Source organism: Ammodytes marinus, assembly GCF_949987685.1.
Source record: "Ammodytes marinus genome assembly, chromosome: 11".
NCBI classification, from domain to species: Eukaryota; Metazoa; Chordata; class Actinopteri; order Uranoscopiformes; family Ammodytidae; genus Ammodytes; species Ammodytes marinus.
This window is the reverse complement of record NC_137215.1, coordinates 14689509-14716568: the sequence shown is the minus strand read 5'-3', so window position 1 is coordinate 14716568 and position 27060 is coordinate 14689509. Positions and strand designations below refer to the sequence as shown.

General features: G+C 40.6%; 1 protein-coding gene across 1 annotated transcript in view; it reads left to right on the top strand.

Annotated features, from left to right (window-relative positions):
- Positions 1 to 1052: 1052 nt before the first annotated feature.
- The window catches only part of cdh5 (cadherin 5), a 33015-nt gene continuing 7007 nt past the window's right edge, over positions 1053 to 27060 (top strand). Inside the window, exons 1-13 of the mRNA XM_080036898.1 lie at positions 1053 to 1889; positions 11431 to 11658; positions 11894 to 12173; positions 12963 to 13079; positions 13260 to 13427; positions 13766 to 13947; positions 16057 to 16161; positions 16690 to 16832; positions 16929 to 17062; positions 18225 to 18334; positions 18664 to 18766; positions 22552 to 22682; positions 22943 to 23057. Coding sequence (XP_079893024.1) covers positions 11431 to 11658; positions 11894 to 12173; positions 12963 to 13079; positions 13260 to 13427; positions 13766 to 13947; positions 16057 to 16161; positions 16690 to 16832; positions 16929 to 17062; positions 18225 to 18334; positions 18664 to 18766; positions 22552 to 22682; positions 22943 to 23057 — 1816 coding nt within the window. The 5' untranslated portion in view covers positions 1053 to 1889. The remainder of the gene's footprint in view (positions 1890 to 11430; positions 11659 to 11893; positions 12174 to 12962; positions 13080 to 13259; positions 13428 to 13765; positions 13948 to 16056; positions 16162 to 16689; positions 16833 to 16928; positions 17063 to 18224; positions 18335 to 18663; positions 18767 to 22551; positions 22683 to 22942; positions 23058 to 27060) is intronic.

Genomic DNA, 27060 nt, shown 5'->3' with positions numbered 1-27060 from the left:
AACATCAAACGGAAGACAAAAAGAAAGCAATGCATTCCAGAGACAGCGGAGGAATTCATGAAACATTGTCACTGCATTTCAGAAACCATTTTAATGGCATTTACAACAAACAGCTAAAAATACCTTTTGTATAACACCATGAATCTGAAAGTCAGAAACTTTACATGCACAGCTACTGCAAAATGGGACGAGGATAGTAAATGTTGATTTTCTTTTTGTCACGTTGATGTTAGGCATCACTTCTCCCAGCTGTAATAAAAATATTGTATGAAGTGTGGAACTGAAACTGCAAATAACAGGAGAGCGAACAAACATGAGGGAGTGAGTAGACACAGGAGAGAGGGAGGGAGGGATGGAAGGGAAAAAGAAAGACATGACTGCTGTTGCCACAGGAGAGGTTTAATGTAAAAACACACAGCCGGCTTTCCTGTCCAATTACCGACGACCGACTCTCGCCCCCCCTTGAGGAGCAGAAGAGGGGGGAATATAGATGCAGTGTGTGTGTGTGTGTGTGTGTGTGTGTGTAGCGCGGCGTCCGACTCATCTCATTTACCGGCTTAGACAAGATCTCTCTGTCAGATACACTCACACACATACACACACACGCGCCAAAGTCAGCCCTCTGAAATATTTACTATAGCCTCATGTGGGGAAATCTCTAAGGATAATCCCCAATAACCTGTTTAACTTAATCCTTATCTCACACACATGAATAATAAATCTCCCCCCCACACTCTTTCTCTCTCTCTCTTTCTCTGAGAAGGACTGAAAAGTAAACGCCTCTCTCACCTTACTCTCCATCACCCTCCCTTCCCTCGTTCTCCCCTCACACACTCACTCCATCTGTTTCATGAACATGAGCCGGCTGCTTTCTCTGCCTCTCCGAGCGTCTTTGAGCTGTTTTGACATATGCGCTCCCTCTCTGCCTTGTGCTTTTTTTTTCACACCAAAACCCAAACCCCTCTGTACCTCGATCTCTCTCTCTCTCTGTTTCCCCCTCCAGGACAGGAAAAGGAGCGGTAGCAGGGAGCACCAGTGAAGAAGACTGACCACAATAACAGGAAGAGGAAGTGGGCAGTGACCTGTATGAGAGAGAGAGAGAGAGAGAGAGAGAGAGAGAGAGGGGACTGTGGGTCAGACAGCTGTGTTTCAACACTTGCGGCCGCTGGATGAGAAAAACCACATCAGAGGCGACAGGGTAAAAAAGAGCAAGAGAGACTGAAAAACCTGTTGGACTTCTGAGGAAAAACCTCAAGAAGGAGGGGGACAACAGGGGGACAAAGACATCATTGGGTGACAGACTTTACATCTGGAACGACTGGGGTTTTTAACCTGTTCGACAGAGGAAGAGGTGCCTGACATTTCCACAACAGAGTGATATCTCAGCGATTCCCTGCTGACTGAGCTCAGATTTTTTAATTTTTAATTTTTTTATTATTCCTACGTTGTTGCACTCTTTGTAGGTTTGTCTTGGAAAAATCCAACTGTGGGATTCATCTTCATTCCAGAGGCATCCGCACCCACACTTTCATCATCGCAGACTTATCCTATCATCTGCTCAACAGTCCCGAAAAAGGATTTGTACACAAACCTGGTGAAAATCAAGCGGAGAGAGAGAGCGAGAAATCCCTGCCTATACAACAGCACCTGCTGCACTCTTTCAAGAGCGCGAGGAAAAGACATAGTTGAACCCGGGGGTGGATTTTACTCCCCGTTGAGCATACGACCACCTTCCAGCCTCTAATTTCAACCACAGCCTGCCACAACTAAAGTGTAGTGGAATCCAATTTGAGTGAGCAATAGAGCACCGTGACGCTTTTTGGCTTCATTTTGTGCAACAATAAAGACAAACAAAGATTCTGCTGGCTTGAACTACCTGTCTGTGTGTGGTAAGTTTGCTTTACCTACCTTCGTGCTGGCAAAATAGGGATTCACAGGTGTGTTATGTGTTTGCATGTACGTAGATAACAAGTATGATCGCATACAGTATGCGAGTAGGTGTTAAACTAAAGCAGAACCGAAAAAAAAAACAGATAAATACATCCAGAGCTTCCATTTTCAGGAAATGTGAATGTGAATGTAAATTTCCTTCTGATTTCAAATCAGTGTACAGCAGCAAAGCCAGAACATGTAACCCAGATCCTTTAAAAAACCCTTCTGGCTACTTTCCCAGTCACCCCAGGTAAGGGTGAAACACTCATGAACACTGTTGAAACTGTCAAGAAGAAGGTACAGAAATGACTTTAAATGATGCTTCTAACGCCGTTAAAGGACAGCCTGTCGTGCACCGTCATCGTTCACATATGTTATGCCAATGACCTCAGACAGCTCGGTGTAGATTTGAATGCTGTAATTGAGCGCAGTTCCCCACCCTGGAGGCTTGACTGTCATTCCGAAGACAGACGGCTGGGTCCATTAAGATGATACAGGATGATCTGTGGACAGAGTAGAAAAAGAATGTAAAAGCAAACTAAATCCACAAGGAGGATTTTCTTTTCTTCCTTCAACTGTCAACTTGAAGTTGGTGTGGCTTTTAAAGCATTGATGAAACTGTTTTATATTTTCTTAAGTCTTGTCAATTGTGTGGTGTTATTTTAGCTGCTCCAATACTTCCCTGCTCTCTATACACATTTGTTTAAATGTCTCACTCCTAAACTGTCTACAAAGTAGACAAAATAACACCTAACGAAAAAAAGCTTGGTTATATAGCGTATACATTGTTTGCCTCGCATTCAGCTCAAAGCAGCTATTACGCAGGGTGCAAGCTAACCCGTCGGGAGCAATTTGGGGTTCAGTGTCTTGCCTAGGGGCACGTCGACATGTAGTAGGAGGCGGGGATCGAAAACAACCAGCCCTGCAATCAGTAGACAAATTATTCAGATAATTCCTGATGCTGTAGTTGGTGGTATAGTTGTCCTGGATTCCATAAGACGGTTAAATGTTTTCATGTAGTCAACCCCCTGTGGATGTGAGAATAGTGACTGTGCAGTGATGGATTTTCTCTGTGGATCTGGTTCCATGGCCCTGCCCCTGAGTGACAGAGGTGATTTGATTTGGTTGTTACATCGAAAGCCGTTGATGCAAGTAAACCCAGTGGTCTAATTCCTGGAGATCGAAAATCCTTTGGGTGCCATCTGGGAGACTTCACCCCAGACACACACACTAATACACACACACACACACACACACACACACACACACACACACACACACACACACACACACACACACACACACACACACACACACACACACACACACACACACACACACACACACACACTAATACACACACACACACACACACACACACACACACACACACACACACACACACACACACACACACACACGCATACACACAAACACACAAGATTTGTGATTAGAGCCATTCATTCATTCATTCAGATATATGTCAGAGTGGTTGACAAGCCGTCCAGCTGTGGCTATGTTAGCTCAGCCGAAGTCGCTGATTACAAGTGAAAGACCCAGTTAGGGTTTTATTTTTGTTGGCTGACCTGTATTCTGCATTTTACAGAAAACACCATACTTTTATTTGAACAAGTTTTGGTTTCCTTTATCAATATTATGAAATGAGAATCTACCCTCATATCCCCAGATAATGTATCTAAAGGAATGTACAATCATACAACAAATGTATATGGGTGAAGCATATCGGAGATTTTACATGAAACCTACAAATGCAAAAAAAAAAAGAAGATAATTGACAAACTATGGAAAATTAGGAATGGAAAATTTAGTGAATGGTCTTGAAAACTATACCTATGTCAGGCTTTAACCAAAGGACAATAATCAGCATTCCTTGTAATAACTTATAATTCTGGCATTTTTAACCCATGTATGATCATGTGTTTTAATACTGTTTATACTGTTCCCTTCTTCAATAAACTGAATAGAATATATTTCATTATAAACATGAATTATATGATCAGATCATTCAGTATATTGTATGTGGAAAGGGATATCTTAATCCCTCATAGTTGGCCTCCATAAACATTTTCAGTGGCGGTGCTGTAGTTTTAAATTTCGCCTTCAGCAGCGACAGGGGCTGACAGCTGTGGCAAAAGCAATGTGGACAACATGTTCTGCCTTAAATTTTTTTCCAGATGACTGTCTGTCATTACTGTCAGTTTTAATGCTGGCCGACCGTCATCATCCTGGTTCACTTTAAAACATGTGATTGGTCCGATTGTCTAAGAAAATACAATTAACTGGAAACTGCAAGAACACCAATCATCAGTGTGAATACAGTCTGTGTCATGACACTTGCAGCGAGGACAGAACGAGAGAGAGAGAGAGAGAGAGAGAGAGAGAGAGAGAGAGAGAGAGAGAGTGAGAGTGTGTGTGTGTGTGTGTGTGTGAGTGTGTGTGTGTAGTTTAGTTCCCTGGTGTGGCTTGCTGGCAGACAGATTGTTAGAAGCTGCTCTGTGATTAAACCTGTCTTAATCCATTCTCAACAGACACACACTACAGTATATCCAGCAGTCAAACACCACATATTTGAGGATGTTGAATCACACAAGTAAATAAACTCCAGTTTTTTAGGATAGTCAAAATCAGACTATGGTAAGCCAAACTGTGTCAAGGCATTATTTTTGAGACAGATATTCATGTAATAAGAATTGAAAGTGCATTAATTTGCGCTGCAACGGCCAAAAGTTGGGCAGGATCCCAACAAAAATCTGCGGCGCAGCTCTCTGTTTATTGTGTGGTATGTTTCCTCTGCATAGAGTTAAACGGGGCTAAAGACCAAAGCTGCTGTAGTGTACATAGGGGCTGATATTTTCATAAGGAAGGGTTAGACAGGAAAAACGAAAAAAATCATGTTTTTTTTTGTTCATGTAAGGGTTGTGCTTGACTCTAGAGAAAATCTCATGTGATGATTACTAAAGCCCACAGGTTTAATCTTCGAGGGACCATGAATAGCCATCAGAATGTCAATCCAGCCAATAGCTCTCTCCGTTAAAAAGGTTGAGATTTTGGTATATCAAAGGCAGTTCAAACATTTCCTTTAATGGTTCATCCTCTGGGGAGCTCAATGTGGAGCAGAGAAAATACTGTATGTGTGTCCTTTTTATTTAAATTAATCTGTGTAATGCAGTGGAATAGGAGATACCATAAACCAGTATACACAATGATCAACATACACACAATTAAAACATTTAATCATTAAGGACAGTGCCGAAAAGTGATTTATGTCTATAGAACCCAACACTGACATCAACAGGCAGAAAAACTTCAAAAACCCTTCAGCAACTGCCGGGATTATGAAGTCTTGTTGACTCGTCTCTGTGCTTTAGCCTTTGGTTGATTGAAACTAGGTCAGACCTGTCTGCCTGCCAGTCACAAAACATTGCAGAGAATGACAACTGTATCTCTGCTCGCTCGTCACACTCACACGCACACTCCCTTGCCTGCAGACAATGTACAGATGTAATTATAGATATTCCTGGATGTTGTTTTTTGTCTTCATACCTCTGAGAGATACCTTTGATAAATGCTGCCATAAATAATGCTCACAGTTGAGAGGGAGTAAGAAGTACTAAAATTGATATGATATAAACAAATGTATAAAGAATCTAAACTTTATTTCCATCATTTCCATCATACTCAATACCCCTGTCACTTATATCAGTCTGTTCCCTCTACTGATTTGAAAGTCACAGTACTGGATTTAAACCAGAGTTTAATTGTGACTAACAAGATTGGTGAAACTGGTTGTAGTGTTGTTTATATCCACCCCACCATCTTGTTTGATGCTGAATCTACTTTAAAGGTGAGCTAGAGAGAGAGAGAGAGAGAGAGAGAGAGAGAGAGAGAAAGAGAGAGAAAGAGAGAGAGAGAGACAGGGATGAAAAGAAGAGAGGTGAAGATGAAAAAGGTGAGAAAAGCAACAACAAAAAAAGAAGGAATGATAGACAGGAGACAGAAATAGATTGTGTGAAAAGTGAGATGCAGTTTTCACCTTCAGAGATTCAACTAGAGATGTCTACCTCTAAGTCTAGAGGTGTAGAAATAGCAAGAACGAGCGAGAAAAGAGACACAAATTAAAAGGAGGACAAGTGCGAGGAAGAGAAAGACACAATTTAGGAGACTTGGACCTACTGCATGTGTCCGAGACATACATAAAGTGAGACAGCAGACTAAAAAGAAAGACAGACGTGCAGTCAGCAGCAGCAGAATACCAGGAAGGGTGTGTCTGCTCACTAATGATGACCCCTCATTAACTCACCCAACGGCATTTCCCACAAGGCATTGTGTTTACACTTCCTGTTGCTGATAAAAGGGGTGGAGTAAGATGCTGCCTACTGAGGAAATCTTTTAGAAAAATGCCCTTTTAGGGAAAATGTCCCCAATGGATTTGTCATCACTGTGTGTGTTCGTGTGTGTGTAGAACCAATTCAAATGATGTTATTGTATATGTGTAAGAGAGATATTATGTATGATGGCGAAGAATAGCCAGCTGCATCGCAAGCGTTTCTTGATATTGTTGATAAAATATCAAATTTCCATTTGAGAATGTAAAGCTTAATAGAGTTTTTACTGCGTGGTTTGCTTAACACATGTTTATGTATTTTTAATACACTCTTCTCGAAGCAAACACAAGGCTAATTTGAGATTATTTGACAAATAATATTGCTACAATTTACACATTTGATTTTCTTTCCCTTGAAAGTAATTTAAAGACTTGTATCTGCAGGCCTATGTTTTTTTTCAAATCACTGCATGAGAACAAACATGTACAAAACCGGGTGAGATGGCTTTGTTTGTCCAGAACATGTTGAGAGGAAGGATATGTGGTGACGCACGGTAAAAGCTAAGCAGGGTGAAGAGAAGGACACTGTCGGGAAACATGTTTGGTCTTAAACAGTAGCCATGTCTCACTGTGAAGTGTTTGTGTGATAAGGATTAACAAAGAGTGGAACATTTGAAGAAGCCATGTTAGCTCAGTTCTGGATTAACTTCTATAATGGGGCCTAATGTTAAAAAATTAAATCAGCAACTTGAGAGCTTAAAACTAAACTATAAGAACACATACACAACTGATGTCAAAAGCAAGAAGAAAGAAATGATCGTTATAGATATTGCCTTTTGAAGAAGTCAGGGTATTATTAAGAGACCAAAGACAGTCAAATGAAAGACCCCACCAGTTAGCACTTTTTTTGTGAACAATGGTTTTTTATTTCAAATTCACAAAACAAAACATTGTAATAAACATTTTACCCTCTTTTCTCCCCCCCTTCCAGCTGGCGGCCACCAGTTAGCACTTTTAAAGAAAAAGATTTATGAGTTTTATTCATGAACAATTTTATATTTTAGACGTATGATACAAGTTAAATCAAAGTTAAAAGCAAGAAAAAAACTAGTTTGATTGCCTGTTTCCTTTTTTTTTTATCCTAGTTTTCCTGCTGTTCTTATGGTTAACACTCCAGTTGATGGTAGGGTGGGACGCACAGAGAATGGGACATCTATCACCTAGTGCTTGCCACCCTACCGTTTATTAAATGGGGAAATAATGAAGTACAGAGTGGTGACAAATCAAAGGAAAAACCCGAATAAATGAGTGGAATGGCATGTGGCATTTATGAAAATACTGCAAAGGCCCAGTTTATTCGGATTATGTATCAAGATCGGGAGAGGAAAGTGACTCTGGAGATTGTCATCGGGCACGGATGGCAAGAGCTTCATTCACAAAGAATGCGCAACTGGCTGTTGTTTTAATAGAAACAGAGACTAAGTGACATCACCATTTAGATATATGGGAAAGACGTCAGTTGAAAATGCAGGAAGTGTGATCGACAGCGCACATTTGATGACAGTGAAGCATGAGTGCAATTTGTAAGAATAAAAAAAACAAGAACAGGAAAAGTTAGTCAACAGTTACATATAGGGGAATATAACAGCAGGGCTGCTGGGCAGAGTCTCCTCAATACAAAGGTGAATGCACAATAGAGAGTTCAGTGGTGCAGAGACCATAAGCAGTGGTCTACAGAGATGCTGAAAAACAAAGTAACAGTCAGATGATTATTCGTGTTCTGCGTGAGTGCATGTCTGGAGTACACCAAGAGAATGGTACAGGCCTGTATGCTTGCCCCCTACACTGAGAGAATCAGTGGCTCTATTTTTCTCTGAGGGGCATTTTGCTGGCATGGTTTGAGTCCACTTGTCGCCTTGCACTAGAGGGAAGTGTCACTGCAAATCATAACAATGTTGTTCTGAGTTATCACCTTTGATCCTATGATGAAACATCTCTATTCTGAAATGAGTGGTATCTTTCTGAAACACATTCCCCCTATCCATTGGGCACGAATGGATGAGTATGAGAATGATGTGAATCACATGCTATGGCCTTTGCAGTTAATTGAACACCTATGGGAGATTTTGGTCCATCATGTGAGACAGGGCTGTCCACCATCATCAAAACACCAAATGAGGGAATATGTTTTGGAGGACTCCATTAGAGTTCTACAGTATTGGAGAATCAATGCCAAGATGCATCGAAAATGTTCTGGTTGCTCAATACCTTACTCACACACTTTATGTTCGTATTTCTTTTAATTTGTTACCCGTCTATACATATAAGATTGGAAAACAAAGGGATGCCAAATGCATTAGAAGTTAACGGGCAATACATTGATCAAGTAAGAAAGAGATATAAGCAAGTGATACTAAGGTATTAGAACACAAAAGAAATGTGTAATTGGCACTACGTTTTGATTTGGTTGTCATGACTTTCAGATATTGGGTCCACAATCGGAAATAAACATGTATTGTTTTAAGCACTCACACTTCCATTCAGTAAATTGCAATAAAAGATAATGCAATTTTCTTAAAAAATATATGTAATCTATTTAGTCATGAAAGAAACTAAACAAATAAGAAGGACAAGAGGAAAAATAAAACCCAAACAAAAGGATGTGAACTAATGGCCAAACACACTGTTGAGTGTTTGAGCTGATTTGTTGGGGAGCCGTGTGAAGAGGTCAGGGGAGGTCAGTAGAATATGAGATTAGGCCATTAGAGGGAGAAGACTTTGTGCTGGTATAATCCCCTCATCGTAATCTCTCTCTCTCTCTCCCTCTCTGCCGCTAATGGCTGGAAGACAATAAAACGCACTAATCTGTCTACTGGGATGGCACAGGGCTGCGTTGAGAATATCTACTTGAGCACATAAAGTCTCAAATGTTTTGAAGATTATTTCCCTGGCATTTCTGCTTTACTAGATAGGGCCCAGTGGGGGGGGGGGGGGGGAGTTAGACAGTAACCATGGGGCAGACAGACACATATGGTGAGACAGTAAGAATATATGTGAGGAAACACTCAGGTTCACAAGACTTCTAGTGTTTGTGTGCCTGATAGATATTATTTTGGTTAAAGAGCGCTTAAATGGCTGGCAGGCAGGAGCAAGTGATGCAAGTCAGTGAAACGTCTTCCAACTCGTAATCAGTCGAAAGTCACAATTCAGAGGAGGTGGCAGTTTGGTTTAAATATCAAATGGGATTCCATCAAAATTCCGCTTTAATTTTATGATTTGTTGCCATTGGCTCAGGACAGTGGAGTCTGTTTTGGACAAGACAGATACGTTTGTGAATTGTTTGTCGGTGCTCACCACGGCAATTATGTTCATGATGTTACACACACCATTGATGGTAGAAATTCTCCTTTTAGAAGTAAGGCAGTGAGATAGGCTCAACAGTCAATCGTCATTAATAAAAGGAGAACACTTCCTAAAAGTCAGATTCAACTTAAAAACACTGTTATTTTTGTCAGTGTGTTAGTGAGTGGATCCACCAATTTGGTTCTGACTGGAAAACCTCAACAACTACTGTACTTAGTGGATTGCCCTGCTATTTGTACAGACAATGCATATTCTCCAGAGGATGAATCCCAAGTGACTATGCAGATTTACTTCCATAGCGCCACCAGAAAGGTTGGTATTTGAACTCTAGTTAGAAATGACACAAATGCTAAACTAACCTCACTTATGGGCCTGTGAAGGTCTTGTAAATCCGGAGCTGAATATGAAAGTGGAATCAATTCTGAATGCCTGTGTTAGATGGATAGAGCTGGAGATAGCGACATGTGTTTGGAAAAGGTGGAAGAAAGTTAAACACCATTACACAGTCATGTATGTTCCTTGTGAACATTGGTGATACAGTCTAGTGAATTCATCATGTCAAACAATGTATTGGTCCGATACCTTTTTTTATTAAATTTTTTTATCTCTCGAACATTGTGGTTTTCCCGCCTGGAAAAGCATACTGTAACTGTGTTGATATATGTAAAGCTGAGAAGACAAAATGCACTTGAGTTTAAATTCATCTTATAAATCCATCTCAACGTTCTCAAGGTGAACAATAGAATGATGCTGTTCATGTTATGAAGTAATCTATTAGGATTGTGTGCTTATTTGCTTTGTTTTTTCATCTTCCATTACAGTGCAGGCTGTTGCCAAATGACATTGTATTACATGTCTGGAAAGGTTAAGCCTGATCCAACTCTTAATTCCGAACGACGGCATGCGTTTGATTTGCCTGACTCCTCTGTGGTATAGTGCCCTTGTCGTACAATTGCAGCTGTCTTTAAAAAAAAATCAGGAGGCAAAATTTGGTTTCAACAAATTGCTGATGAAAGTGAACGCATTTGACTTTAACATTGATGTGCAAAAGTGACCCATCCTTCTCTTATAACCCTACATTCCAAGAACTGGTTTCAACAACAAAGCCCTCGTTGTTTTGTACCGACACACTTTGATGTGCTGTACTAAAGAGGGGAGAAAAATACAAATAAGATATTCCAAATGTCAAACAGTCTCTTCATGGAAATTGGCCTTTCTAATGGCTGATTAAGACAGACATCCTAAGTGGTTTTGGTGTCAGCCCCTCTCTCCATCTCTGTCCTTCTGTCTGTTTATATATGTCTCTCTTTCTCTCTCTCTCTCTCTCTCTCTCTCTCCATCTCTCTCTCATGCTTCACCAGTGGGTCAGGACCTAAAATGGGTCACAGGCCTATGTTTAATAGATCCCCATACGACCACAGTAGTGATATGCCTCAGCCCGGGTCCCTTGATGAAGAGGCTAAATGTTTCATTTGGGTCCCAGGCTGAAAAGGTTTAAGAGCCCTGGTCCTAAGTGATAGCTAGACCTCGAGCTCAGCAGGCGGACTGTAAGGGGACAGCGAGTCCTTGGCCTTCACTCTGAGTCTCACCCTGGCACAGCCAAGGGGTCTGTCCACGGCTGATAAGTGGGGTCTTAATGTGAGCTCCTCTCTCTTCTCTTCTGCTCCCTCTCTCTTCCACTCATTTCCTCTCCCTCAATATTCCTCTCTGCTTCGTCACATCACTTGCTCTGTGCTTGCCTCTTCCTTCTCTCACTTTATTCCCTCTTTTACCCTTTTCTTTCCCCCTAGATGATGGCCTGCCTCCAGCTGTGGACTATGGGGCTTTTGACCACTATGGTCTTGTCCTTCTCTCTCGCTGTTGGTGAATATTCTGGACTTCGTGTGACGGAGCAAGGCCCGGCCGAGATTGTGAGGAAGGAAACTCACCCTGTGACCAGGCGGAAGAGAGAGTGGATCTGGAACTTTCTCTATGTGGAAGAGGAGAAACCTGCGCCCAATCCCTACAAGATCGGAGCGGTATGGGTTGAAATCAGCATTTTGTCTTCATTCACTCCAAAACTCACCCCTTAAAAACAATCTGAAAACACTCCTGCTTATGTTTCTGGTTTATTTTATTTTTAATTGGCTGTCTGAAGGGGAAGGCAAATGTGTATTCTTTTTCCACTTTCATTCAGTTTGATAGCAGCATGCCAAGAATCTTGGTCATTAACGTGTTAACCAGCTAATTTTTATTTATTGTTTTATTTGACAGCTCAACTCGAACAAGAAGGTGGAGGTGATAAGCTTCAAAATAGAAGGTGAAGGAGCAAACAGCATCTTCATGGTGGATCGTAAAGGAGACCTGTTTGTCACCAGATCTTTGGACAGAGAGGAGAAGAGCTCATACAATTTGAAAGCCTTCATGTATGATGGGAACAACAAGATGATTGAGGAGGGTGGAGATTTTGTTGTCCATGTGACGGATATAAACGACAACAGCCCTGTTTTCCCCAACACATATAACGGATCCATCATGGAGAGGTCCACCATAGGTGAGTAAGGTCACTGTCAAACGTTTCTTTTTGAAAAAAATATCATCTGTTTGAAGTAGGTTAAAAAGTTGCCTTATACTACATACATGGGCCACATCCAATAAGAATGGATTCCACAAGCTTATAGCTACACGAATTGCAGCAAAATAGCGCCCGCAATATGCTCTGTTTTAGCACAGTGTCCACCAAGGAATTAGCACTAAGTACAGTATATACTGCCGCTAACACGGCCACAAAGTTTGGCATCTGGGCGCAGTTTGCCCTCGTTTTGTGTTTACGTGAGTGAGCGGGCATGCTCGCAATCCTTCAGTGTCCTAAAATCATTTTAGTTGATGTGGACCATTGTTTTAATAGGCTTTATAAGTTGCATCAATGTGATCCAACCAAGCCACACTCTTTTAAATAACACAAAAAAATAACAAAAAATTACATGCTGTTGACAATGTGCAAACAATGGAAAATAAAACAAATTCTTGCAGGACAACGTGTTTATTTGACATTCAACATCCAGTGATACTTTTTATTAAAAATAACCGAAACTGTGAAACATTTCTTGAAAATTAAACAAGAAAAAATGTCACACGCCGGTCAGAATCATTAGCACACCTTTCTGTGAAGAAACAGACGTTGTTGACATAAATAACACAATCTTTGCACATAATCAGACTAAATTAATCAGTTAAACAGCCATGATGTTCAGTGAAAGACAATTAGTTTGGACATTTTTGCAAACCACTGTAGCATGACGTCTAATGGATGTTTTTTTTTTCATTCATGTTCTTCATATAGGAACTAAAGTAGCTGAGGTGAGGGCAACTGATGCTGATGACTCCACCACTGCTAACGGAGACCTCAGGTACTCTTTGACCCACGACCTGTCTGCCTTCCAAATCAACAGCGAAACAGGTAGGCTCGCTGCACTCAAATCCAACATGATTTTTATCCTGCATTGCACTTTTCCCCTTTAAAAGGATTATGTATGGGAGGTGTAAATGTACAAGCTATTTTTACTTGACTATGAGTCAGAGCTGACCTCAGAGTTGACACCCTTTCCATCTGTCCGCCTCCCTCACCGTCTCTCTGCAGGTGAGATCAGCTGCAAGATAAACAGTCTGGACCGGGAAACCAAGAGTCAGTATGTGGTGGTGGTTAAAGCTCAGGACATGAGAGGATTGGCCCAAGGCAGCACGGCCACCACCTCTGTCACCATCACCATCAACGACATCAACGACAACATAGCTTCTTTCACCCGAAGTAAGGAACACATTGTGTATAAGTAATATGAAAATCTATGGTAAAGATTAAGAACTATCTTAGAACTTCCTCCTCTGGAGCCATAATGCCAGTTAAATACTCACACTACTTACATGTTTACTGTGACCTATACTGTATACACACACACACACACACACACACACACACACACACACACACACACACACACACACACACACACACACACACACACACACACACACACACACACACACACACACACACACACACACACACACACACACACACGCGCACACACACACACACACACACACACACACAGCATAAAAGTTGATGTCTGTTGTCTTTGTGTGCAGAGACATATGAACTGCATGTTCCAGAGGACCACAAGTTGAATGAGAAGATAGGCACCCTGGAGTTGGAGGACAGAGATCAGATTCAGAACAAACAACCGACCTTTGACATCCTAAATGACCACGGCAAATTTTTTAATGTTGATCTCAGCCCCAACAAGGACGGCAACCTCATGCTCAAACAGGTAGGAGGACCATGTTGCAACCAATTAACAGGGAATATCTGAAGACATATGGGCCATCCACTACAGGATTGCGCCCCTTTTGCGGCCACTAAAACGGTGCAAATGACAGAAAAAAATAGCACCCTATCCACAAAGGACGAGCAAAGGCAGAAATGCGCGCAGACTGCACTGGAACTGCCCTGTGGAATATTCAAAATCCAGTGCAAAAAAGAAGGTGTAAAACTGTCAGATTTGAGAATATAAAGAATATAGTTTATTATCCCGCCCATTTTGTTTTCAAGTTTGCCACATCTCTAAAATGTGTTGAGCTACTCCACACTCTCTCCACGTACACCATGGCAACTGCAGAAGTTCCCCAAGAAAAACAAGGGTTAATCCAAAAAATGAAGAAAGTGGTTTAAAAAGTCACTTAAATACACACTTGAAATATGTAGCCCCCAAAACTGATGATGACCTCATGTCCAAATACAATGAGTGATGGTTTGATGTGCATTTGATGTTTCAGATATTTAGTCAATGCTTTCAATCAGAGTGTTATAAGGAAGACAAAAATAGATTTACATGCCATTGCATAATTATACACATTTGTGAGCTGAGCATAAGGATCAGTACAAGGCTTCAAGTAAACTGATTTCAAATGTGATTTTTTTTGTTATGACTTCCTACAAGTTGCACATGGCCACCGTTTAGGCCTACCTAAAAAAACTAAAATTGCAATTTCAAATGTGTAATATTTTGCAGTACAATGATGTATAATTCAAACCAAAAAGTCTTGGCCTCTTTCTGGTTAGGAGAGCTATTTGTGCTCGCATGAAGTCTCGCCGGTTTACTTCACTGGATTGTGCGCTTCAGATAAAGTATTTAGGACACCAGAGAGTTGAAAATGTATTCTAATGAAATGAGCTCGGTAATAGCTTGTACCCAGGCTGGCCTGGAATCGAATCGCGCCGCAATCTTCTCTCTACTCAGCTCGCCTCCAGCTCTGCAGCCCCTCTCATCTTTCTCACCGGCTGTTTTAACATGTACAGAGTAAGCCGGCTATCGGACACACTGCTGCGGCTAAGTCTTATTCTGTTAACTGGATTATTCATGGTAACAGGTATACTCAGTCGCAGGGTATCAAAGGCATGTGTAAACAGCTTAACAAGAATAAGTCTACCTGTGGTGTCCCATTCACGGATAAAACAGCCCACCAGAAAAAGAAAAAAAAACTGAACACTGGGCTATTTCTAATACATGGCAAAGAAATGATCATTCCAGCAGAAATGTGACAGTAAGAGCTGCTTGCTGCTATATATTTGATGACATGTGTGGGTGCATCCGTAACACTGTGCAAGTCTCAGTTTGTGCAGATGTTGAAAAAGTGAAAGGAATTAGGTATTTCGATGGATGGTAACATGTTCAACACAGGTGGGAAAGTAGTTTATTTCTGTTTTTCTAAAACCCAGAGTAAGAGCTTATACAGATATGTTCAGCTGAGTTGTGACATCTCTAAAACCTTTTTGCACCTGGTATCGACTTTGTGAGCAGACACAGGTGTAAATGCACTGAGGGTGAAGATAGGAGCACAGCAACAAATTAAAATAAAATAAGTGCATACAATCTGTCCACAGTCTGAAAACAGGATAAATATACGTGGAACAATACTGTTCCAAGGATGAATTTGAATATGTAACATAATTGGTGGACAACCAGTGACATGAAAGGGTTTCAATACAAAGTTAGACATTTAAGTTAGTTAATAAGGGGAAGTGGTTTCTAGCTGAATCAAATAGTATCAATATATGAGATGCATGCCAATGAGAGGTAGTAATTAAGCACACAGGTTAGCTGTGTCATCAAGTTTGAAATCCTTTGGGAAACAACTACATTTGCATCGTACCATTACATGGCCTGTTTTAAATATTTCAGACTGCAACGCAACACACCGATCATTTGACAGCAGTAATACAATACTAAAACAATAGCTATGCGTATAGGTAAGAGAAATCCTACCCTTCGCTACAGGTCGTCTATGCTAAATATTAATCAAATCCTGAGCTAAGTAGTACAAATATATTTGACATGTTGTGGACTGAATCCCCATTCACCTCTCTGTGGGATCCCCAGGCTCTGGACTACGAGACAAAGAGCAGCTACACTTTCACTGTCCAGGTGAAAGAAAACCTGCACCTTCCCGCCGACAACGCGGCCACTGCCGTGAAGACAGCCCAGGTAAATATCAAGCCGTCCTCCAGGATGTTATCACCCAAGTTTAGCTTATTAATAATGGCAGATACTGGGTGTACAGTGCTGGAAGGAAATAGTGTTACTCATAAGATCTGTTATTAAAGTAATTTCCAAGTTTCCACTTACACATGTAAACTCAACTTCAAAGTCACTGATTTGGAAACTGGGGCTGTCTAAGTCCCAGCATTCAACTGTCCCAGGCACTTAATCAGCAGGTCTACCAGGACGTTTTTAGTGGGATACAGTCAGTGACAGATCAAGTCTTAAAGCTGTAATCTACCGTTTCTAGAGGCCATAAATGTAGTTGTATAGTACAATTTGGCAAAGCAGCAAATACAGGCTTTTTCATCAGTGGGTCATATGCTCAATCACCATTGTTTTAACTCACTATTTGATAGATATGAACTTGAAAGACAATAAACTAGATGTTAATGCAACAGATTACATATTTAAGAAAGCATTGCAAAAATACAAAATATATCTCAACTGCTATGAATGATTATAAATGAACAGGTTAACATCAAGGTGTTGGATGTAGACGAGCCACCGGTTTTCTCGCAGCCCATCTACACTTTCAAAGTGTCTGAGGAACGTATTGTGAACAACATAGGAACAATCACAGCCAGAGACCCAGACCAAGCAAACAAGAACATACAGTAAGACTTTTCTAAAAAGAAGAAAAACATTACTGATCCTGAACAATGGCTGTTTTACTGACATCTTGCTGTCTCTCTCTCTCTCTCTCCGTTTAGTTACTCCATTTTAGACAAGGACTGTCCGATCAGTATCCACCCGTTCACAGGTCAGCTGTCCACCCTGAGGATTCTGGACAGAGAGCTGGAGGCCACACACATGTTTCAAGTTAAGGCACAGGAGGAGCCAAGCGGTACGTCACAAGCCCGTTCATTAAACCCTTTTGCTTAAAACAATAGAACCTCAGATTAAAACCAATTAAAACCATGTGTTTTCTCTAACAATGGTAATGTGCATACATGGGGAGGGGGTGTGTGTATTCTCTCGCTGCTCTCTTAGCAGCTATTCAGGATTTATCGAAGGATGGGAGTGTAACACATTAACGTTAACTCAACACCTGGTCGGCCCACACGGGAAGGAGAGTAGGCTGGAAAATCACATTAGTGGCTCTCTTTGTTCATTTTGCAGCTTCCAAAGCAAACTAAATATTTTTAGACCAGCAGTGAATGAAATCCAGAGATCTATTTTGGTGGCTTGTCACGATGTTTAAGGAACACAATGATCCCTTCAGCTTGACAAGGTCCTCGATTTACAGTACATGTACTGTACTAAAGATAGTTTTCAAAATCTCTTCACAAAGAGACAGCAAAGAGACCCACAAATACGTATATCAAAAGATGAAAAAGAACATCAGTGACGTAAACTAAATGTTAAAGCTTCTTTCGTGTGACAACGTGTCTAAAATAGAAATCCTTTTTAAGTCACTTGACCTTAATCATTTTGGTAAAAGGCAGATATCAGTATCGTCATGGCAAAGAACTGTCATGAAGGTAAATGTCAAAGATGCTGTGTGAAATAAGAAATCACATTAGCAAAGACAATACAACCAAACTTAGGGAGCATGGAGACCTGGTTAAAATGTAGATGGATTTATTTTTATAGTGGTACTTGGCCCTCATTTTTACATGACATAACATGAATAGCTCATGACATTTGCTTTGGAAACGGATGGAGTGACCAGCACGATTAATAATATGACAGTGATAATTATAGATGATACTAATGGTTTCTCCTGTTGGCACACAGGCTCTGGTTTAACAGATAATGTTTTGCCTACATACTGACTGACATATGCCCAACATCACAAGAGGAGTTACATGTAAGGAGCCTGCATTTGCTCAGAAGAATCCCTGCAGGCAGCTCACTCACTGAAATGTCTTGGGCATTACATTTGACTATTTCCCGCTGGGAGCACACTCTGAGATAGTAACAACCAGTGCTACAGTACGGAATAACAAAAAGGATCTCCTTGAACAAACATCCATCATTTTGGGTTGTTGTCTCTTTCTGTGTAGGTTTGGAATCATTTGTGAAAGTGAACATTGTAGTTGAGGACATCAATGACAACAAGCCTGAGCTGACTGTGGATGAGATCTTCGTATGTGAGAACGACATCACTAATACGGTATGTAAAACACAGTACACAGTACACAATCAATCAATCAATCAATCAATCAATCAATCAATCAATCAATCAATCAATCAATCAATCAATCAATCAATCAATCAATCAATCAATCAATCAATCAATCAATCAATCACTTGTTTTGGACATGTTTGTATTCAAGGGTTAGGTTAAAACATATAGCTTTTGGATAATAGGTTTGGGATGAGTTAACAACAGAATTTCTATCTAGTGAACTTAGAATGTTTAATAAAAGGGTAAAACCCAGTCTGCAGGTCCTTCTCCAATCCTAACCAGTGTTTTATTTTTATTTTTTTATCTCTCCTCAGGTTATAGGAATCTTGAGTGCCATAGATAAGGACGATCAGGCCGCCTCATTCAGCTTCAGCCTGGCCAGTGAGAGCTCCAACTTCTCCATCAAAGACTACGGCAGTAAGTCTTTGTGTGCACTGAGCACATGTTTTTCCTCTCTTCTCTTGCTGCTTTCTCTAATCGCTGCTCGGAGGAAAGCACTGGCCTCGGCACTTGTTGCTATGCAACAACTGAAACTCCATGTGAGGCATTGCGCTTTGTTGCTGAAAGTTGTAATTATTTTAACTTCTCAAAGCACGCGCCTTATTTTTCCACAGCCAGACAGGGATTTAGAGAGTCTGTCTGGGAACATAAGTGCTGTTTAGAATTCACCACAGCAAATATTGAAAATAATGAGCGCAAGTGGCTCGGCGGACTTGCAGATGAATCTCTATTTATTCTAATCTCACTCGAGCCGATGATCTTAAAGGAACAAGTCCCACACAGCGTTACTGCAGTGCTTTTTTAGCATACTATCAGTGAACAAAGTGAAGGCCAACTCTTTTTTCAGGAGCACGCAATCTTCAAAAAATTTAAAAAATATTTGGGGCATTTTTGCATTTAAAGGATAAATGAAAGCTGAGAGGCAGCCAGGAAACACGGGGGAGAGAGAGGGGAGAAATGCAAATAAGGTCTACAGCTGAAATCAAACCGTCAGCGTTGTAAATATGCGGCATGCGTGGTGACCACTAAGGTGCTCTGAACATGCAAATTTATATTTGTTTTTGTACTAATAGTTTTGGGGCTTTTCAAAGATATGTTTGTAGGAAATAACAATCAGCAATTGCTGTGGCTTAACTAGGATACTTATAAAAATAGCAAATCCTATTAAAAAAAATGGAATGGAAGCACAGTGAAGTTGTTTTCTACCAAGCACTTTGCAGGTAGTTTCCCATCAACCAAACATATTTTCACCTGGTGATGATGCTGAAGTAAAGTTAAGGGATCACTTAATTCATCCCAAGGGAGGGACTTGAATTTGTGTTTACCAACTTTAAGAACAATCCTAAAATGCTTGTTGAAACATTTCCATTGAAATACATGTACAAGATAAGAAAATGTCAGGTTGAATAAACAGTCTGCGACACAGTTGATGGCGTGATACTCGAAAGAGATCTTTTCTTTGATCCCGACAGTGATTTTTAGGCAAAGGTTGGCGTGCTGTTACGTCAGATTTCCAAAGCCTATTTGGGTCCTTCAACTTAAGACACAATATGGCACCAGTATCTCACTTTTCATCATTTTTTTTATCATATACCGTCATAATACATGAAAGCCGGAAAAATAGTGTTACCAACTGTTCTAGTCAAAAAGACAATCTGAATAGATGAAAGCCTCAGGTAGTCAGATGAAAGATGTAGGTGAAGTGGTACTATTTTATTTAAGTGAAACTTGAAATATACTGAAGGGGGGATAAACAGAGGGAAAAAAACGCATGAACTTGCCTCATCTATTTCCTCTCTACCCGTGCCTGGAGGGGCTGACATGTTGAACTGATGGAAGGCGAAGATGGAGATGGAGCAAAAGGAACGACAGATGAGGCAGAGGTGGAAGAAAAGATTAAAGGAGACGAGAGGAACCCATTAGGATGCAGGGAGACGGGTAATGGTAAAGTGAGACCGTGTTAAAATGAGGAGAGGAGGCAAATATAAAAAGGTAGAATAGCAAACAAGTGATAAGCAAGAGAATAAACTGGGTTAGGAAAAGAGAAGAGAACAGTGAAAGGCTGGAAAGTGAACAGGGAAATTAAGGTGAAAGGGTGGACATAAGAGTAGGAAAAAGGGGGGATGAGAATAAAAGAAGAAGAAATTATTGGAGGGGATAACATAGGCTAAACTCGGGCAGAGAGAAGAGAGAGGACAACTTAAAAGAAGACAGTCTCATCGCAGATCTCATCCCTGTCTGAGATGACATCAGAAACATGAATGTATTAATGAATTGTTGAGAAAAAAGCTGTAAGAAGAGGAAAAATAGGAAGAAAGAAAGAGAAAGATAACAGAGACATTCATAGATCAGAGGGAAAGTGAGCTCGGCAGAGGGAGGAAAAGAGATGAGAAGCAATAGAGGAGAGGAGGTGGGTAGTTGTTTGTGCTGCATGTCAGCAACAACCTCTGTTCTCCCCTGTGGGCCCAGATCGTGGCCCCTGAAAATCATCTGACAGCACCTCACATCACTTAACACACAATCTCAGACACACACACACACACACAATCTCAGACACACACACACCAAAAGTGGCAAAGGCTTTTAAGATATTTAGCCACTACCAGCTCTTTAAAACTTTCCAAAAAACAAACCATTCTATCATTACGGGAACCAGAAAGACACACACACACACACACACACACACACACACACAACACACACACACACACACACACACACACACACACACACACACACACACACACACACACACACACACACACACACACACACACACACATGATGCATAGAGAGAGGGAGAGAGAGACAGATACAGAGAGAGATGGAGATATGGAGAGGACATATATATAGAGGAATTGGACAGGGAGAAATATACAGAAATTAAAAGAAAGGACAGAGATCAGAGCCAACACAGAGATCAGAGCCAACACATGTCAATGGAAATAATGGAAAATGTCGTTTCACACTTATTGACAATTGTTTTCTTTCCATGCAGTTAGTTTGACAAGAGGGTGAGGGTTTTATTTGAACCATGGGTTTTAACTAGTTGCTATTACTTTTTGCACAGAACTTATATTTGTCCAAAAAGGTGGAAATATTTGTTTCATAAAATGTTTTTGTGGGTAAGGGTTTTCAATTATAGGCCTACTTATAATCAGTTGATTTAGTCTCACCGATAATCACCATGATACTGATACCTACATCCAAAAATGGTGCAGGTGGAGTTCATTTAAAAAAAAGAAAGGAATGAAACTAGTCTCAGCGGTGAGGAAATTGTTACACCCACAGATTTACTGTATCCACTTCCACTAAACCAAAATGATTTGTATTCAAAGCGCAAATGGCAGCAACACCCAGGTTGTTTTTCTTTAAACCTGCCCTTAAACCGGAGCGATGCTGTGCGTTCCTTTTGTCTGGCAGTTTGACGGAGTGTCTCTAGGTATGTTTTAGTGTTCACAAGGGTCTTTCCTGCCATTGTGTTCTCTGAAATTCCTCCAGCGGTGGGATATTGTGGAGAAATGCTCTCCCCAACGTCTTAGCAGGAAACTTCTGCCTGCCGGGGATTTGACTAACGACTGTATTGTTGCTCTGTTCTGTTCAACATGTTTCTGTTCTCTTTTTATGACTATTCATTTTTTTTTAAATGTTTTATTCTTGTGTCATATTCCCTTTTGGTGCTCTTGGACTTTTTGTGTATTTTGACTCCTGACTTTCATAAAGGCCAAGTTACATTTAAATTACCAGGGGCTATATTGTCTTGGGACCGATATTTTCCATACAACATTCTCATCTGTAAAAGGAGAGAGCAGTTTTTTGATGCATGCATTTGAGAATGTACAGCATTTTGAGCCTCAGGATGCAATCATTACAGTATTGTAAGGTACTACCGTGATCTATAATCCTAATTGATTGAAATCCTAAATGAACCCGACTGACAGATTATCACAAAATGATCCAGCTGCCTTCATGTAACGACTCTTTGCGTATCTTTTATCACAGGCGTTTGCTGTATAAATAGACTTTTAAGACTGTATATACCATGCAGGTGAACATTAGATGCGCTTTAGTGAGATTAAGTGATGATTCAGACAAATTAGATATGGATTTCGCAAAAAAGGGAAAAAAATAAATCTGTGCTGTGAGGGTGGTTGTCATATTGTGTGCACTCACTGTGTGTATTTATATGTTTTTTTCTTAAGACGGCACAGCCGACATGTTGGTGAAAAATGGGCCGTTCAGCCTGGATGACCCCAAGGATTATAGTGTGCATGTGCGCATCAGTGACGGAGGACGACCACTTCAGACCAGCATCACAAAACTGGCAATAAAGGTATGTGTGTGTGTGTGTGTGTGTGTGTGTGTGTGTGTGTGTGTGTGTGTGTGTGTTTCGGTTATCGGTTATTATGTTCTTAACTGCCTAAGATTATTGCAGCAGAGAAAAGTGTATGAATTTAACATTTATTTTGAAATCACCAGTTTAAATGTACAGAATATCTCAATTGGTACAGTGTGATGCAGTAACAGTAAATGAAAACATGGTTTACACTGTAAATCAATTAATTTCGGTATTGTTTGTGCTTCCTGTTGTAGTCGTGTCGGTGTGATGCAAGGCGGATTCCCACACAGTGCAAAGCTGGTGCCAGGAGGATGGGAGTGAGTGTTCACGCCCTGATAGCCATCCTCCTCTGCATACTGACCATACTGGGTAAGCTTTACTTTTAACTTACTTCTTCTCCTTCTTGCTTTCCTCCTTCCTTCCACCTCTCCATTCTTGGTAGAAATGCTCATTTCAGAGGTTTTCTACACGGTGCTTATCAGAGATCATCTGTCATGGTTTTTCATTAGGGTGGAGACTATCCTGTTTTATTGCGCTTGAGTGCCTAAATAACCTTTCTTTTTCATATACCCTTTTTTTTCTCTTCAAGAGCACCTTGAAGGGAACATTTAAGACATCAAAGTAAGGTGTCAGGGGGGTACTACTGCATATGTGATAAAACATTTTTTTCGTATGAAGCTTTTTGTGACTCCAAAGGGAGCAGTGCTATAGCTAATAAATTGTCCAAGTGATGTCACTTGAGACAGCGTTGGTTGGGGCCAAAGACTACAAGTACCGAAAATATAAAAAATGTGTGAGTTTAAAGTTCGACAGAAGTGAGTTCTTCGTAGCTCTGTAGCTCGCTGCTCATTTCTGCTTGAGGCTACATTTACTATATTAACACACCTGGACCCTCGACTGAACAAAATAAATACAAAAAACATCTGAGTCTGACAATGTAATAGGATTGCAATGCTAAGTCACTGCAATTCTTTTAAGGGTCCCAGGGTTTAATTCATTTAAAACAGGTTGGCCTTTGCATTTATGTGCTTGCTAAATAGTTGAGTTGTTTTATTCATGCTTATTTACTTAGAAGTGAGAAGGTGAAACACCAGTAATAAAGGATGGATGCTGTTAAACAGCTCACACTTAATTGTTTGGTTTTAAATGACATGCATTATTACATCTTGTCCTGTCTCTGAATAATAATGTTCATGATGGATGGTTTCGCAGTATACTTGATTGAGATCCAAAACCATGCATTGCCAATGCACTAAATAGTATGGTGATCATGTAGTACACCGAAAAAGTTTAAATGTAAAATCTATTTGGCTTGTGAGTTGCAACAGTATGTGTTGACTGATTTAGCAGCTGTAGACCTTTTTTCCTGAACTTCAGTGGTTTGATTTCATTTGTATTTCATATCATTAACGCAGAAAGTGTATATTGTAAAACTGCTATGAAAAGGTTTTTTAATAACAGTATTTTGTATTGTTTATTGTGTGTACAGTCATATTGATTTGATCATGTCTTGTCTACATACTGCATAGGCTACTTGAACTTTTGACTTTGTTGTATTTTGTTGTTGAAAGTAAGAAATCTGTTGGAAGTAAGATTTCAATTAAAGTGGAAGTAACTAATTTCATTCGAACAAGCAGGAACATAAAATGCATCACTTCCTTGGTTTGTTTGGTGTTCATTAAACACAACAATACAAGGTGCATTGTTTAACTGTTAGTAGTTTTAATCAGGGATGAAGAGCAGAAAAAATATCAACTGTATATTTGAGAACATGAATAGATTTTTACTTTAAGTCTTGGTTGTTTTACAGTCTGTTAACAACCAGGTGCAAAGGACTGTCTTAACCACACGGTGTTTACTCCCTGAGAGGAATTCATGAAGATAGCATCAATGATAGATTGAGAATGTCTGCATTGAGTGTTTTGGGCACGTGCATTGCCCTTGCTTTGTGATAAATAAGGTTTGTGTTGAGTGGGGAACGTTTTCTCCTCCCTTTGTTGTTGGTTTTATGAATAATGCAGCGGTCGGATGTGGAAATAATGCCTGTGGTTGTGAGCTCAATATTCTCTTTGATACCTTCGCCCCCTGCTCCCTTTTTTCTGGGGGAAAAAGAGACACTTGTCATGTTGGATGAGGAACACACAGGAGATAGTTGGCCAAACAAGAGGGATCTGGGATGAGAAGTGCAGAGAGGGAGAAAAAAACCCGTCAACTTTAAGATTAAGAGGGACAGAGGTGTAGTGACAGATTGGAAAAAAGTCATATCTAGACATAGATATGGGAGGTGGAGATGGGGGAAGCAGGAAGACAGCCTAGAGGCGAGTGAGACGGGGAGCTGAGGTGGAATCAGACAGACCGAGTGACAGAGTGAGAGATGCTGAAGAGGAGAATTGTGGGAAAAGCAGCTAAAGAATAGGAGTGGTAATGAGGAGAGTTTATCAGCTCGTTAAGGTGGCGTCTGCTTATCAAACACCGCCAAACACTCAACCTATTAACTATTAATACACTCCTTCACTATTGTGCCTTTCCCCTGCCGTTCTTTCTCTTTCTCTCCCTCTTTCTCTTTGCCTCTGGGTCTCTCTATCTCTCTCCGCCTCCTTCTCTTCCCCTTTCTGATTCTCTTTCTCTTTATCAAACACCCCCCTCCCCTCCCCCCTCAACGCAGGCCAGATTAACTATTTAATGCACTTGTCATTATCTGCCAGGGGCCCAAAGCAATTTACCGCGCTCCCCATTCACCGACGCATTTTCTCACAAGAAGTCGGCGTTTGACACGCGAAAAAGACATTTTTCCCAGTCGTTTTTTTTTTCACAAAGAAAAGCTTCTTCTTCTGTTTCTTTTTTCCCTTATCCCTCTAAGTCCGATATCTCCAGAGCTTATTAAACTCCACAGCATATGTTGTAAAAGATTAATCTGTTGGTTTCCCAGGCAAACTTAAATTAGTCCCGCTCGCCCTCGACTAAAAGGAATGGCTAATGCTGCCCGTCCGCCGAGAGAGAAAGAGGTTCATATCGGGACTGAGGCTCTGGTCCTAATCTAATGTCAAATATATCCTTCTTCCCCTCATCCGTCTTCTCTCGTGGTTTCTTTGTCTTTTCCTCAATCATCGGCTCTTCTCCTTATTTGTTTCTCTTCTCTTTGTCTTCCTTGTCCCAATTCCTCCCCTTTGTGGTAGAGTTTAGTGTGTTCATTGTAACCTGTACAAGTCTCTTGTTTCATGACTCTTTCAGTCTCAAAATATCTGCTACAACTTTGACGTTGTCTTTCTGTATTTTACAGTTTTTTCACATTTTGCCTTAATGTCTTTAGCACAAACTTACACTTGGACTTGGGGATGAGCTGAATAAATGTTGGAGGTCAAATGTTACTCTGCAACCTTACATATTGTCAGAAAGCAGTGAACTTGTACCATAACGTAGCTTCTAAGGAGCGCTAGCTTCTTTAAAAGCATCGCATACAACCACTGTACATTCACCCTTCGGTAATTGTAACCGCCTGTCAGTAGTTCTAGTTACACTGAAAGTTGAAACACACAGAAAACCAATTTTGATTTGATTTTTTTCCAAGACTCTTATCTGTGCATTCTTGGCTTCCTTCCTTTCCTCTGTTTCCCCGCCCCTCTTCACCCCTTTTTCTCCCTCTTTCTCAATTGTTTACTTCTTTGTCATTCTACAGGTCCAACTTTCCTTCCCCTTCCTTTCTTGCTCATTCCCGTTCACTTTGTTTTTCTTGCCCTCTTTTCCTCTTCCGCTCCTGTATTTACTGACCCTCTCTTCCTGTTTCTTATGCTCCCTTCCCTCTCTTTTCTCTCTTTGTGCTATCCTTTTCTTTCTGTCTCTGGCTGAGCTCGAGGGCAAATGGCTCAGACACCTTAAACCATCTACTTCTTACTTTCCCCCCTCTTTCTTACTCTGTTTTCTAGTCGCATTCCCTCATTAATGATCCACTTTCCTCACTTTTTTCCTGCCCCAATTCTCATTCTTTTGTGTTTTCCTTTGGCCTAATTTTCTCATTTATTAAATGCACAGAGCTCTTAGCAGTATCAAAGATGATGACAGGGCAATCTGTCTGTCTGAAGAGCTTTTTGCTTGACAAACCTTTATACTGTGGGCTATATGGCCTGAATACATACTGAATATTTATTTTCTTCATCCACTTGTTCCTCATGTAGTGATTTTCCTACAATAATTTTTTTCACAACGTTAATACTGCAAGGTACAAATCGATAGAGGTAGATTTTTTTTAAATTCGAACAGTGAACATTGGATTGGCTGAACACAGTGCAAGAGGTTCAGGGTCCAATCCCTGACAAGCCCCCATTTGTTACAACTCAGCTCTTAGGCTGAAATAAAGAAGGGAGAGGAGAAGAGG